Source organism: Papio anubis, chromosome 6 (assembly GCF_008728515.1).
Source record: "Papio anubis isolate 15944 chromosome 6, Panubis1.0, whole genome shotgun sequence".
In the NCBI taxonomy this organism is placed as follows: domain Eukaryota; kingdom Metazoa; phylum Chordata; class Mammalia; order Primates; family Cercopithecidae; genus Papio; species Papio anubis.
Window position 1 is genome coordinate 40,459,830 of NC_044981.1, and position 14,723 is coordinate 40,474,552.

A 14,723-nucleotide genomic window follows, 5' to 3' on the forward strand; every position below is an offset into this window, starting at 1 on the left:
TGAGAAATATTAATAGTTTCCAAATTCTGGAGAAATCAGGTAGAGAGGAACAATATGCTCCAAATTTTGTTCACAGGAGTTTATTTTACCCCCGTATTAAAAGTTGCCAATAGTTCTAAAGAAATAATTTATCTTGACTCTGAAAACAAGGTTTAGCAATGTTTAAGACATTAGCTCTCCATGAGAGTCCTAGAAGTTTGGTTTTTCCCTCTATTCCAATAGCACAATTGTTGTTGTTGTTGTTTTTTGAGATGGTGTCATGCTCTGTTGCCCAGGCTGGAGTACAGCAGCGTGATCTCAGCTCACTGCAAGCTCCACCTCCCGGGTTCACGCCATTCCCCTACCTCAGGCTCCCAAGTAGCTGGGATTACAGGCGCCCGCCACCACGCCTGGCTAATTTTTTGTATTTTTAGTAGAGACGGGGTTTCACCGTGTTAGCCAGGATGGTCTTGATCTCCTGACCTCATGATCCGCCCACCCCGACCTCCCAAAGTACTGGGATTATAGGCGTGAACCATTGTGCCCAGCTTTCAATAGCACAATTTTTAAAGTTATCTGAGACCTGAACTTAGAGTCCTATATTTGATTATAAACTACCTTTTGAAAAGGACCAAAGCAAGATAAAATGTCTGTGGATGACAAAAGTCTGTAGCCACTATTAAAGCTACAATTGGCTAGGAATTTTGGTTACTTCTGTGGCATACAGCAATTTTACATAACAATTATAATTATTAACATACAGTAAATTATATCAACATTATAGAAGTTTCCCATAATTTTGGACACATAACATATTTATACAAATACAGTCTAAACCAAACGCCATTCACTCTTCTATTTGAAAGTTTTTCCTGTATTCTAATGTCACAATCTCTGGAGTTATTAATCAGAAACCTGCATTTATGAGCACCTGTTAAATTTTATAGCCAATTATAAAACTATCTTTTAAAGAGGATCAAAATGAGACAACAATTGTCTGTGTATGACAAAAACATTTTAGGGCAGCAACAGTTAAAGACACAATTGGCAAGGAAATTTGTTACCTTTGTGGCACACAGTCTGTTAACATAATAATTGTAGTTATTACTGATCGCATACACTAAGTCATATTAGAATTATACAAGTTTTATGTAATTTTGAAACATATACCAATAACATAGTTATACAAACATAGACCAAAGAAAGCAAAACACCATTTCGTATTTGACAATGCTTCCTGTATGATTTTTTTATGAGATAAACCAAATGTCATTTTGGGGCTTTAGAGGACATAATATCTAAAGTGTTAGGTTAGAAAGAGACATAATTTGTAATTGGATTTTGGAAAGTTTGTCAAATATCAAAGGTTTAAAGCACTGGATATCACAAAATAGAATCCCAGGTCACCATAAGTCATTCGTTTGGCCAAAATGATAACTCCAAACAATTTTTTTAAAAAGAAAAATCTTTACTCTGATAGAGGAGACCTAGCTTTCCAAACAAGACTCAATGAAGATAGCATGAGGCCAGCTGAATCTCTCTCTCCTCTCTCTCTCCTCTTTTTTTTCCCTGCCATTTACCCAAAGGAGAAAAGAAAACCCTTTCATTATCTTTTAACATTACATAAAAATCATCTTCAAAAGAGAAAAACAAATTTCATATTTGCATTAGTGCATCTTTAATGTTAGCTAGTTTTTTAAATAAAATTTTATATCTCTACCCAGTTTTGATTAGTTTGACCATACGGTAAGGTTTTCATAAACTTTTTAGAATTTTCCTTTACAATTTTCCATCAAACAGCAGATCAATTTTCTAAGAAAACCCCATTATTCAGACACATGGGCCCAGATTCTGGCCCCACATCAGTATGATTTTAATGTTTTAACCTACAGAAAAAAGCTAAATAATTTCGTTTAAATCTTAGCCAACTTGTTGGTACCCACAGAATTTTTACAAGATCAACCCTTTACAAACCCTTTTCACTTTGCTTAAACCTTCAGTTTTGGTTCTGTTACTCTTTTAGGTTAAGACAATCTTTTTTTTTTTTTGAGATGGAGTCTTGCTCTGTCACCCAGATGCCTACTTCCAAATAAGGTCATATTGTGAGGTACTAGGGCATATCAAAAATGTTTTTTGTGGGGACACAGTTCAACCCATAACATTCTTTAACTTTAACAGATAGGGATATAGTGTATCCGTATCTGTAAAAAATTTTTTTTGAGACAGGGTCTTACTTTGTCACCCAGGCTGCTGGAGTGCAATGGGGCAATCTCAGCTCACCACAGCTTCGACCTCCTAGACTCAAGTGATCCTCCCGCCTCAACCTCCCGAGTAGCTAGGACTACAGCGGTGCACCACCATGCCCAGCTAATTTTTGTATCTTCTGTAGAGACAGGGTTTCACCATGTTGCCTAGGCTGGTCCCAAATTCCTGGGTGCAAGCAATTTGCCCAGGCATGGGTACATACTCCAGTATATGTTTGCTTATTTATGTGAATATTATAATGTAACATTGTGCGAAATAATGTACATTAAAAGATAATCTTACCCCTGTAAAATGTTTAGGAAACCTAAAACCTTTTCTAGTGGGAGTGATTGCCTCTGCTTTTTTTTTTTTTTTTGAGACGGAGTCTCGCTCTGTCACCCAGGCTGGAGTGCAGTGGCACTTCTCGGCTCACTACAAGCTCTGCCTCCCGGGTTCACACCATTCTCCTGCCTCACCCTCCCGAGTAGCTGGGACTACAGGCACCCGCCACCGCGCCCGGCTAATTTTTTTACATTTTTAGTAGAGACGGGGTTTCATCGTGGAAGCCAGGATGGCCTCGATCTCCTGACCTTGTGATCTGCCCTCCTCGGCCTCCCAAAGTGCTGGGATTACATGCATGAGCCACCGCGCCCGGCTGCCTCTGCTTTTTATTTTTTGAAATCATAGGTTTTTTTTGTTTATTTGTTTGTTTTGTTGTTGTTATTTTATAGAGATGGGGAGAGGTTTTTTGTCTTTCTGTGGTGCCCAAGCTGGCCTTGAACTCCTAGCCTTAAGCAGCCTTTGCACCTTGGCCTCCTAGAGTGCTAGGATCACAGGCATGCACCACTGCACTCAGTCTTTTTTTAGAGGTGGAGTTCTTGCTCTGTTGCCCAGGCTGGAGTGCAGTGGTGTAATCATGGCACTACAGCTTTGAACTCCCAGGCTCAAGCAATCCTCCCACCTCAGCCTGCAGAATAGCTAGGACCACAAGCATGTGTTACCATGCTAGCCTAGAAATCTTGGTTTAATACTTGATGAAATAATAAGTTGGAGGTCAGATTCTAAGATTAGTTTATTTTGATACTTTAATGGCTCTCATAGTTGAAGATGGTACATAACAAAGATATGTAACATCATTGGCTGCTCTTAATAAGCCATAAAACTATTTTTTTATTCTCATTTACTCATTATTCAAAGAATTTTGTTGAAAATTTTCTATTAAATTTCTAATTTATTGAGTGCCAAAAGTTGTCTTAGGAATAATTACAAGATTTTGCATTTTAATGTTTTTAACAAGTACAATATGTTCAAAATCCACTCATTTTAATTTGGGGAAGTTTTGGTTTTTTGAGGGGAGGGGAGGGGCGGGCACAGAGTTTGTCTCAGTCCCCCAGGCTGGAGTGCAGTGGTATGATCTCGGCTCATTGCAACCTCCGTCTCCCAGGTTCAAGCCATCTCATGTCTCAGCCTCCCCCGAGTAGCTGGAATTACAAGTGCCCGCCACCATGCCTGGCTAATTTTTGTATTTTTGGTAGAGACGGGGTTTCCCCATGTTGACCAGGCTAGTCTCAAACTCCTGACCTCAGGTGATCCACCTGCCTCGGCCTCCCAAAATGCTGGGATTACAGGTGTGAGCCACCATACCCCGCCTTTTGGGAAGATTTTTAGCATGTCAGAAAATTCTGTTTCTTTGTTTAAGTATAGATAGGAGAACTGTATAGGTGACACACTTGAACTGATGGTGACAACAAAGAAACATTTCTAGGTGCCTCCTTTGAAAATACTATCTCCATATCATGAAGAGTAGTTACTTTATTGGTTGTTGTTAAAATGTCACCATTGCCATTATCAATTAAAATATTTTCCGGCCGGGTGCAGTGACTCACACCTGTAATCACAGCACTTTGGGAGGCCAAGGTGGGTGGATCATCTGAGGTCAGGAGTTCACCCAGCCTGGCCAACATGATGAAACCCCATCTCTACTAAAAATGCAAAAATTAGCTGGGCGTGGTGGCATGTGCCTGTAGTCCCAGCTACTCAGGAGTCTGAGGCAGAAGAATCGCTTGAACCCAGGAGGTGGAGGTTGTAGTGAGCCGAGATTGCGCCACCGCACTCCAGCCTGGGTGACAGAGCAAGACTCTGTCTCCAAAAAATAAAAATAATAAAGTAAAATGTTTTGGCTCATTTCTCATTCTGATCTCAATTGTTTTCATTCCATAACTTGATTGCCAACAAGCTCATAATTCGGAGGAAGAATGGCAGCCTGCCATTTTCTTGGTCACTTGCACTGTATAGTAAGATCTTCAGCCTCTTTCTTTGAGGGAATCTTTTTGGAACGACGTATCCATATTGTGAGGATTGTTTGTTTTTTTTTTTTTTTTTGTGATGGAGTCTTACTCTCCCAGGCTGGAGTGCAATGGTGCGATCTCGGCTCGCTGCAACCTCCGCCTCCCGAGTTCAAGTGATTCTCCTGCCTCAGCCTGCCAAGTAGCTGGGACTACAGGCGCACGCCACCACACCCAGCTCATTTTTGTATTTTTAGTGGAGACGGGGTTTCACCGTGTTGGCCAGGGTGGGTGAGGATTGATTTAATAAGATGGGATGGTATAATCCATAAATCCGCATAGGCAGCGACTCCCATACTGCAGGAGGTCACATTACGCTGATGGAACCTGTGGTCCCCGTCAGGGCTTCCCTGGGGACACTCCCACTCTTTCTTTAGGATGCGTCTCTTAGACCTGAGACCATCTGTCATGGGAGCTGAATGAAGGCCCCAGGACAATCTCTACAGTAAATATTTGTACATTTCTTAATTTTTCTTTCTTTTTTTTTTTTTAAAATGGAGTCTCGCTCTGTCACCCAGGCTGGAGTGCAGTGGTGTGATCTTGGCTCACCGCAACCTCTGCCTCCCAAGTTCAAGCGATTCTCCTACCTCAGCCTCCCAAGTAGTTGGGATTACAGGCGCCTGCCACCACGCCTGGCTAATGTTTTTTATTTTTAGTAAAGATAGGGTTTCACCATCTTGGCCAGGCTGGTCTCAAACTCCTGACCTCATGATCCACCCACCTCGGCCTCCCAAAGTGCTAGGATTACAGGTGTGAGCCACCATGCCTGGCCTTAATTTTTAATTAGAAATACATATTAATGTAGTTACATTGTTCGTCCGCCTTTCTACTGTGCTTTGGTGATCTTGGCTCTAACTAATGGTATTGAGTCATTTTATTTTATTTTATTTCATTTTATTTATTTGTTTTTGAGACAGAGTCTCGCTCCTGTTGCCCAGGCTGGAGTGCAATGATGCAATCTTGGCTCATTGCAACCTCCACCTCCCGGGTTCAAGCCATTCTCCTGCCTTAGCCTCCTAAGTAGCTGGGATTACAGGTGCACACCACCACACCCAGCTAATTTTTGTATTTTTAGTAGAGACGGGGTTTTGTTATGTTGGCCAGGCTGGTCTCGAACTCCTGACCTCAGGTGATCCACCAGCCTCAGCCTCCCAAAGTGCTGGGATTATAGGCGTGAGCCACCGCGCCTGGCCTGGTATTGGGTCATTTTAGAGAATAGGGCATAGCAACAGCAAGCCAGGGAGCTGATGAAAGCAGAATGATACTTCGGCATCACCTCAGTGTCTTTACTATTCTGTTTGTAGACGTACCGTGAGCCCGTGTCAGACTACCAGGTCCTGCGGGAGAAGGCTGCATCCCAGCGGCGCGATGTGGAGCGGGCACTTACCCGTTTCATGGCCAAGACAGGCGAGACTCAGAGTCTTTTCAAAGATGACGTCAGCACATTTCCATGTGAGAGTTGCCCCGCTGTGTGGACCCTGTCTTATTTAAATACTCACACTATCTTTTTTTTCTCTCAGCATGGTAGGAAGAAACAAATAAGCTTTTGTTCTTGCCTTGGGTACAGCTTGCCCCTCAGATTTCTGGCTCCTTTCCCCAGATCTTAAGAGTCTGTCCTTAACTGACAGCTCCAGGACAGTAATGGCCTCTGTTGGGACTGGCCGCTTGAGGTCCATTGAGTTACCTTGAGGTGGCCTAGGCCTAGGCATCAGAGTCACTCAGTGGCAGCCCAGGTAGTAGAAGGAACACTGGCATCAGGGGCCAGTTGCCCATCGTGATATTCCCTCATAGGTCCCATCTCATTTAAGTTGGCATCTCGGCACTGTTTGGCCATGTTGACCAAGCTACTTCATTTCCATAGACCTCAGTTTTTACAAATATGAGTGAGGGAGGTTGGTTTAGGCGATTCCTTCATTCAGCAAGCTCCTGTGGAATGCCTGCTGTGTGCCTGGCTCTGGAATAACAGCAGCTGCCAGTTATTAAGTGCCAGATACTGTGCCGATCACTTCCCGTACATTATCTCATTAAATCCTCTTGTGAACCTCTGAGTCAGGAACTGATATATCACTACCTTCATAGGAACCCTTCAATGAGGCACAAGAGAAATGAAGTCATTTCCTCAAGGAGCATGGCTAGTAGATAGCATTCAAATCTAGCTCTTACTGCCGGACCCCACATCTGACCCACAGTAAAAAATAATTCTGGAGTTTTTGTGGGTAGATTCTGAAGTCATACTGCCTTAGAATCCCATTCTGCCATTTTTTAAGTTTTTTTTTTGAGATAGAGTCTTGCTCTGTCACCCAGGCTGGAATGCAGTGGCGCGATCTCTGCTCACTGCAACCTCGGCCTCCCAGGTTCAAACGATTTTTCTGCTTCAAGTAACTGAGACTACAGGCATTAGCCACCAACCCGGCTAATTTTTTGTATTTTTAGTAGAGACGGGGTTTCACCCAGTTGACCAGGCTGGTCTTGAACTCCTGAGCTCAAGTGATCCACCTGCCTCAGCCTCCCAAGGTGCTGGGATTATAGGCATGAGCCACCACGCCCAGCCAATTCTAGAGCATTTTCTAACAGTCACATTCTACCATAGAAGTATACACGGAGACTTTTTCTTTTCGTGTTTTGAGACAGGATCTCACTCTGTCACCTAGTCTTGAGTACAGTGGCACAAACGCAGCTAACTGCAGCCTGGACCTCCTGGACTCAAGTCTCCCACCTCAGCCTCCCTAGTAGCTGGGACTACAGGCATGCACTATTATACCTGGCTAATTTTATTTTTCCTAGAGACGGGATTTCACCATGTTGCCCAGGCTGGTCTCAAACTCCTGGGCTCAAGCAGTCCTCCTGCCTCAGCCTCCCAAAGTGATAGGATTATAGGCATGAGCCACCATACCTGGCCTTCTTTCTTTTAATGTTAATTTTAAATCAATTTCTTCCTCTCATCCTCATTGCTTTTTGGAACTCTCATTTACCAGAGTGTCTTACAGCTCAGTGGACATGCATATATGCAGAGTGCTCAAATCCAGCCTTTGGACTTGAGTCCTTCAGGGTGAAGGAATCAATATTCCTGCTCTGGAAATGAAGCTTAGAGGGGTTTAACTGACCTTGGGTGCAAGATCTCAAAACTCACGTGTTGCTAGGATTCTATCTATAGCCCCATTTCAATCTTATCTCAGTTGTACTTGGCAAAAAAGTAGATTCTGAAGTCATACTGCCTGAGTTAGAATCCCATTCTGCCATTTTCAGCATGCTTGGGAAAGTCATTTCACCTCTCTGTGCCTAATCGTACTTAATAGGATGGGAGCAAGGATGAAAGATAACATGAGTAAAGACCATAGGACATTGCCTGGCCTGTTGCGTAAGTACTTGGAGCGAGTTAGCCAGTATTATCTTCTGATGCTGCTCACTGATGTGAGGCTCTAGGATGCTAAGCCAGCTGTGAGGTGTCTGTGACAGTGGACTCATGCCTCTCTTCCAATTCGCCAGTGATTGCTGCCAGACCTTTCACCATCCCCTACCTGACAGCTCTTCTTCCATCTGAACTGGAGATGCAACAGATGGAAGAGACAGATTCCTCGGAGCAGGATGAACAGACAGACACGGAGAACCTTGCTCTTCATATCAGCATGGTGGGTTCCACCTTCTGCCAACCTCAGAGTATCCCCCAAACTCTCCCGCCCTGCCCTCAGTCTGTCACCCTGGGACCTGGACATGATCGACCTTAGGTCTCTGACTTTGTATTAGGGGCCTGCCTGAGGGCTTGTGTGATGATCCAGGTGCAACCTGATCTACTTAGAGACACATCCGTGTCCTGGGGATTCACTCATTCATTCAACAAATACAGTTCCAGGTGCTGGGGAATTAGTAGGAAACCAAATAAACAAAATTCCATGTCCTCATGGGGCTAATGAAAAAATAATAAATGAAACAGGAAGTGGGGATGGGGATGGGAGGGATGCAGTATTAGGTAGGGTGACTGAGAAGGGGACATTTGAGTAAAGACCTGAAGGGAACAAGGCATGGGCATGTCTAGGGGTGAAGCCTTTCTAAGCAGCAGGTGCAGCAGGTGCAAAGGCCCTGAGGCGGGAGCTCCCCTGTTGTATTGAAGAACAGCAAGGACATCAGGGTGGCCAGAGTGGCGTGAACAAGAGGGAGAACAGTAGGGGATGAGGTCCGAGAGAGCCCACGGGGAGTCGGACCTTACAGGGTCTTAAAGGTTAGATTAGACACTTTGGCATTTACTCAGTGAGATGGAGCCACTGGAGATGTTGAGCAGAGGAGGGTCAGGATCTGATGTAGGTTTGCTAATAGGGTCAGTCAGGTAGCTGTGCTGAGGATGGGCTATAGAGAGCAGGCAGAAGCAGGGAGACCAGTTAGGATGCTGTCACAGTAAACTGAGAGATGGTAGGAGTAGCAAAAATAAGGAGATGTGGTCACCTAGGTTATTTGGTCAGATTCTAGATCACTTTCAGAGCAGAGCCAGTTGACAGAGTAGATATGAGAGAGAGTTAAAGAAAACTGTAAGGTTTTTTTGCCTGAATAATAGGAAAGATGGAATTGCCTTCAGCCAAGATGGGAACAGCCACTGGGTGGAACAGGTGTGTGGGGGAAGTCAGGAGTTGATGTTCGTGTCTTAAATGTAGATGTGTTAAGTTTGAGATGCTTGTTAGACATCAGGTGGTGATGTCCGGTGGAGAGTTGGATATATAAGTTGGAGTTTGAGGAGCAGTTAGGGCAGGAGATGCATATTTGGGAGCCAGCAGTCTGTAGGTCATGTCTAAAACCATGAGCGTGGATGAGCTCTTCCAGGGATGAATGAGGATAAGAAGAGGAGGCACATTGAGCCCTGGAGCTGCTGCTATGTGTAGAGCTTGAAGAGATGAGAAGAACCAGCATGGAGGTGGGAGGAGATCGGGAAGAGGGCTGTGTCCTGGAGGCCAAGGGAAGTAAGTGTTTCAGGGAGAAAAGAGCAATTAGCTGTGTCCCAAGCTGCAGGTGGCTCCAATGGTAGGAGGACTGAGAATTCAACCATTAGATTTGGCAGTGTGGGTGCCATTTGTGACCTTGATGAGAACCATTTCAGTAAGAATGAGAGCGAAGACCTGGAGTAAATTCAGAGAGAATGGGAGGAGAGAAGAGGAGTCAGTGAGTATAGACTTGTGCTGTCCTTTACAGCAGCCACTAGCCACATGTGGGTATTTAAATTAATTAAATAAAACTAAAAATCGGTTTCTTAATCTCACTAGCCACATTTCAAGTATCTAATAGCCTCACATGGCCAGTGGCTGCTCTACTGGACAGTGCAGATACTGAACATTTCCATTGGCACAGAAAGTCGTGTGGTGTTCCCTGCAGTACAGGGAAGGAGAATGGTGGAGTGGTAACTAAAAAGGGGAAAATGAAGGAATTAAGAGAGGCGTTTTATGTTTTTGTTTTTTAAGATAAAAGAACATGTTTGTGTGCTGCCGGGAATAATCTGGTCAAAAGGGATACAGGAAAAAAAGAAACGTCTGGGAATGATGTTGTTTGGTAGGGGAGAGGGGATGGGCCCGTGACCAAATGGGGGGACTAGCCTTCTTCTGGACATTTCATACCCAGGATAGGAGACGGAACATGTGGGTTCAGAGACAAAGGTGGGCAAGGAGATGTTCTAGTCCTGGCTTGTTTTAGGGAATACTTTCTTTTCTGCTCACCGGTGTGTCACACTCAGCAAGTTAAAGGATAAGAGCCCCCTCTTGTTCCTGCACCCTTGGAGAAAGTGCGAAGTACAATTACGGAACCACCAGAAGCTCGAATGCCTTCAAGGCTAATAGGGTTATATAGCCAGTTTACCATATTCAACCATCCTTTAAAATCAGCACTAGCTTGGATGCCTTAGTGGCTGTAGTTGGACTGAGCATCCCTCATGTTCTCTAAGATGAGGTGCACCAAGTGGCAGCCAGCCACTCTGGTTTGCTAGTGGAATATGCCTGTGCCATCTGTATTTGCAGAAGATCTTATTTGCTTAGACATCCTTTTTTTTTTTTTTTTTTTTTTTTCCCCCCAGACAGAGTCTCGCTCTGTCACCCAGGCTGTAGTGCAGTGGCAAGATCTCGGCTCACTGCAACCTCCGCCTCCCGGGTTCAAGCGATTCTTCTGCCTCAGCCTCCTGAGTAGCTGGGATTACAGGCACGCGCCACCATGCCCGGCTAATTTTTGTATTTTTAGTGGAGACAGGGTTTCACCACGTTGGTCAGGCTGGTCTCGAACTCCTGACCTCATGATCCACCCGCCTTGGCCTCCCAAAGTGCTGGGATTAGAGGCATGAGCCACCACGCCCGGCCTAGACATACTTTTTTTTTTTTTTCCTAAATGTTGAATTATTCCTTTCAGAATTAGGGCTGGGAGCCCATGGCTTTAAATAAAGCAGAGGAAATTGTTACTGTATGCTTCTGTTAATTTGGGCTGAGATACGGTGATTGGGTCATGGACTAAGTTGAGGTTCACCTTATGAGAAAGGAGTCATGTAAACATCATACCTTTGTAAGTACAATATAGTTGAAGGGCCTGGACATGCATTCACTGACAGTCCTGTAGTGATGTGAGGTCATGGTGGTAATTGAACCTAAAGAATATCAGCGACTGCCTGAGGACTCTTGAATACCACGAGGCCAAGCCAGGGTTGCAGAGAGCAGGAGTGTAGGAAGGCCTGAGTCTTAGAGTCAAACTTGCCTAGCTTTAAATCCAGACTGTGCTGCTTGCCACGTGTGTGACTGTGATTGCGTTACTTAACACCTTAGTCTATTTCCTTGTAAGTAGAAACAGAAACACCTACCTCAAGGGACAGGGGGAGCTTGAGGTAGAGCTGGTATCTATCAGGTGCCTGGCACGTGGCAGCTCCTGGCACACACTGCTCCCTCCCCTGCTTTTTTAGGCTATATAACCTAAAAATAAAATAAAATGACTTCAAGACAAAGATTCTAGCGACAATTTACTAGTCATTTGGACCTAATGTTTTTTTGTTAGACTAGGAAATACAATCATATGTTTCAAAATGCAGAGTGTGCAAAAAGATGTATGGTGACAATCCCTCCCATCCTGTTCCCTGTTACCCACTTTCCCTCCCACAGGGCAACTGTCTCACCAGCCTCTTGTGTATCCTTCTAGAGACTTTTGTTTTTTAATTGTTATTTTGAACTGAAACAGCAGATCACAAACTGTTCTCTTCTTGCTTTCTCCCTGGCTGTATCTTGGTCATTCCACAACTATAAGGGAGGAGCTGCATCGTTCCTCACAGCTGCTTTATCTTCCATTGTATGGCTGTAACCATTTAATTTATCTAGTCCCTCATGACCACTTAGGTTGTTTTCTGTGTTTAGCATTTACAGACATTGTTATAGCGAAGTAAATAACTGGTATTTTAAATTATTCTTTTATCTCTTGATGACAGTGGACCTCTCAAGGTCTGTTGTTAGGCAGCACGTTATTTAACCTGGTTCTAGTTTCTCCATGTACTTGAACATAAAGGAGCTATTCATTTTAAATTCATGTATAATAGATTCTTTTCTCACACATTTGAACCGGCTGCTTTCTGCAGCCGACCCAGATATCTAAACTTTTACTCTCTTATGAAAAATGTACCAGTCACTCACTCAACCAGTGTTTGTTTAGCACCTAGTATGTGCCAGATACTATTCTGGCTGCTTGGGATAAAGCAGTGAGAAAAACAAAGAAAACCTCTGCCTTTTAGGAACGTATGTTTGGCTGTGGGAGAATGACAGTAAACATAATATATGAATAAATCATTGCATAGTATATCAGAAATGAAAGTGCTGTGCTGGGAAAAACAGTAGGGGAAGATCCGGGGTGAGGAGGAGTCTTCAGTTTTAAGTGGGGTGCTCGGAGTAGGCATTACCGAGAAGGGGATATGTGAGCAGGGGCTTGAACTGGGTGAGGGAGTGAGCCATGCGGATATCTGGGGAAGAGTGCTCTGGCAGAGGGAATGGGCAGTGCAAAGGCCCTGTGGAATAGTGAGTGGCTTGTGGATTGGGTAGGGCCTTGCAGGCTGTTTTAAGAACTGACTTTTAACTAAGTGAGGTGGGAGTTGTGGGAGGGTGTGGAGCAGAGGAGGGACATTTCTGAGCTTCTTAAAGCATCACTCTGATGGCTCGGTGAGAACGGACTGGAGAGATCAGTCAGGAAGCTGTTGCTATAGCCTAGGTGAGAGGCAGTGGTGGGCCCAAGCAGAGTGGTTGCCACAGAGGTGGTGGAAGTGGTCAGTACCTGCCTGAATTTTGAAGGTAAGTCCAAAAGGCTGTGCTAACAGATTGGGGGTAGGATGTCAGAGAAAGAAAAGAAGTGTGCCAGATGTGGTGGTGCATGCCTGTAGTCCTAGTCACTCGGGAAGCTGAGGCAGGAAGATTGAGCCCAGGAATTTGAGTCCAGTTTTGGGCAACGTAGTGAGACCCTATTTAAAAATAAAAGTAAGAAAACAAGCAAGAATGACCACAGAGTTTGTGACTTGAGCCATTAGAAGGATGGAGTTGCCATCACCTGTGATGGGAGGGACTGAAAAGCGCCGTTTACTCACAGGGGAAGGTCCCCAATTCAGACTTAGGTGCCTGAAGTCCAAGCTGCCTGTCTGACACCCCAGTGGAAATGCTGAGTGAGCTGCTGGCTGCATGAGTCTGGAAGTCGGCAGAGGTGAGGGCTGGCAGTGTACTCCAGGGAACAGTTGGCATGGAGATGGCACAGAGAGCTGGGAGACCGGATGCAATCACCACAGAGGGTTTAGGGCTTGCTAGAGCTCACAGGCAATTCAGGGAGTGCCTGATAGACCATTCTGCTCTCACCTTTTTTACAAATCTCTGGGTCAGTTTGACACTTTGCTTTTTTGTTTTTTTGAGATGGAGTCCCGCTGTGTCGTCTAGGCTGGAATGCAGTGGCACGATCTCGGCTCTCTGCAACCTCCAACTCCCGGGTTCAAGCGACTATCTTGCCTCAGCCTCCCGAGTAGCTAGGATTATAGGCACCTACCACCATACCCAGCTAATTTTTTTTGTATTTTTAGTAGAGGCGGGGTTTCACCAATTTGGCCAGGCTGGTCTCGAACTCCTGACCTCAGGTGATCCACCCGCCTCGGCCTCCCAAAGTGTTGGTTACAGGCGTGAGCCACCGCGCCTGGCCTACTTTTTTTACTGACTCCCCCACCCCTAACCGTCTCAATGCTGTGTATCGCTGAAGGGGACATTTCTGTGAGGTCTGCTTGGGAGAAGGAAGCCTGTCGTCCTGCTCTCATGAGCCATGGTGAGCCGAAGGGAGGGAGCCTCTGGACCCACCAGCAGTGTCTTGAAGCTGTCATTTTCAGCACCTCTAACAGTGTCACCTCTATCTGTATCTCAGAAAACACTGAAGGCACGGATGAAGTGAACTTCCATTAACTTTGAAGATAGGCTGTCTACTGTAGAGAAATGATAGGGTGGACAGAGTGGGGAGATACTACTCTGTTGCGCCATTAGGAACTTCAGAAAGGTTGGATGCCAAATACCCGAGGGAGTTCTGGTTATGGGCAGACCTTTTTTTCCGGCACCTGGTCTGGCCTGAACTAGGTTGGTCCTGCAGCACTTGCTTTCAAGAGTTTCCAGAAGGCCCCAGTGGCTCTAGGTCACCTTGTGGTCCCACTGGATTGGGTGCTGGAGAGGAAAAGTACATAGGCCCTGATACTGGGCCAATGGAACTGGGTCTTTGAAGAGAACAATTGATAGGACAGAGAGAGGGCACGTGCCGCAGGGAAACCTAGACGTGATCTGGTTTCTTCCGGCTCATTAAACCTGAGACTGGTGTCCATGCCCTAGGCCAGCTGTCCTGTCGGGGGAACCTGCTGTTGATTTCATGCCGTCTGGTCACGGTGCCCTCTGTTTTGACAGCAGCCTCTCCTGCTTGAGGTCAGTGAGGGCCTCTTTGGCCTCAAGTTGCAGAACAGGAAGAGGAAGCTCAGTGACTTCTTCCCCGTGGAAGAACTTCTTCCCCTTGGCCTGTCACCAGGGGGCGCAGCCCACCAAACGTGGAAAATAGAGGAGCCTGTGAATAAAGAAAGGAGAACTGACTGCTCATACTCCCAGAACAGTTTTTTAAATGTCAGCATATTACCTTTTTTTCTGTGTCTATACACAACTG

General features: G+C 45.1%; 1 protein-coding gene across 8 annotated transcripts in view; it reads left to right on the forward strand.

Moving 5' to 3' along the window:
• TAF8 (TATA-box binding protein associated factor 8) overlaps nucleotides 1-14,723 on the forward strand; it is a 41,132-nt gene that overhangs the window by 10,571 nt on the left and 15,838 nt on the right. For all 8 annotated transcript variants that reach the window (XM_009205168.2, XM_009205169.2, XM_017957859.2 and 5 more), the window contains exons 6-7: nucleotides 5,873-6,020; nucleotides 8,055-8,197. In XM_009205168.2, the coding sequence (XP_009203432.1) occupies nucleotides 5,873-6,020; nucleotides 8,055-8,197 (291 nt within the window). The remainder of the gene's footprint in view (nucleotides 1-5,872; nucleotides 6,021-8,054; nucleotides 8,198-14,723) is intronic.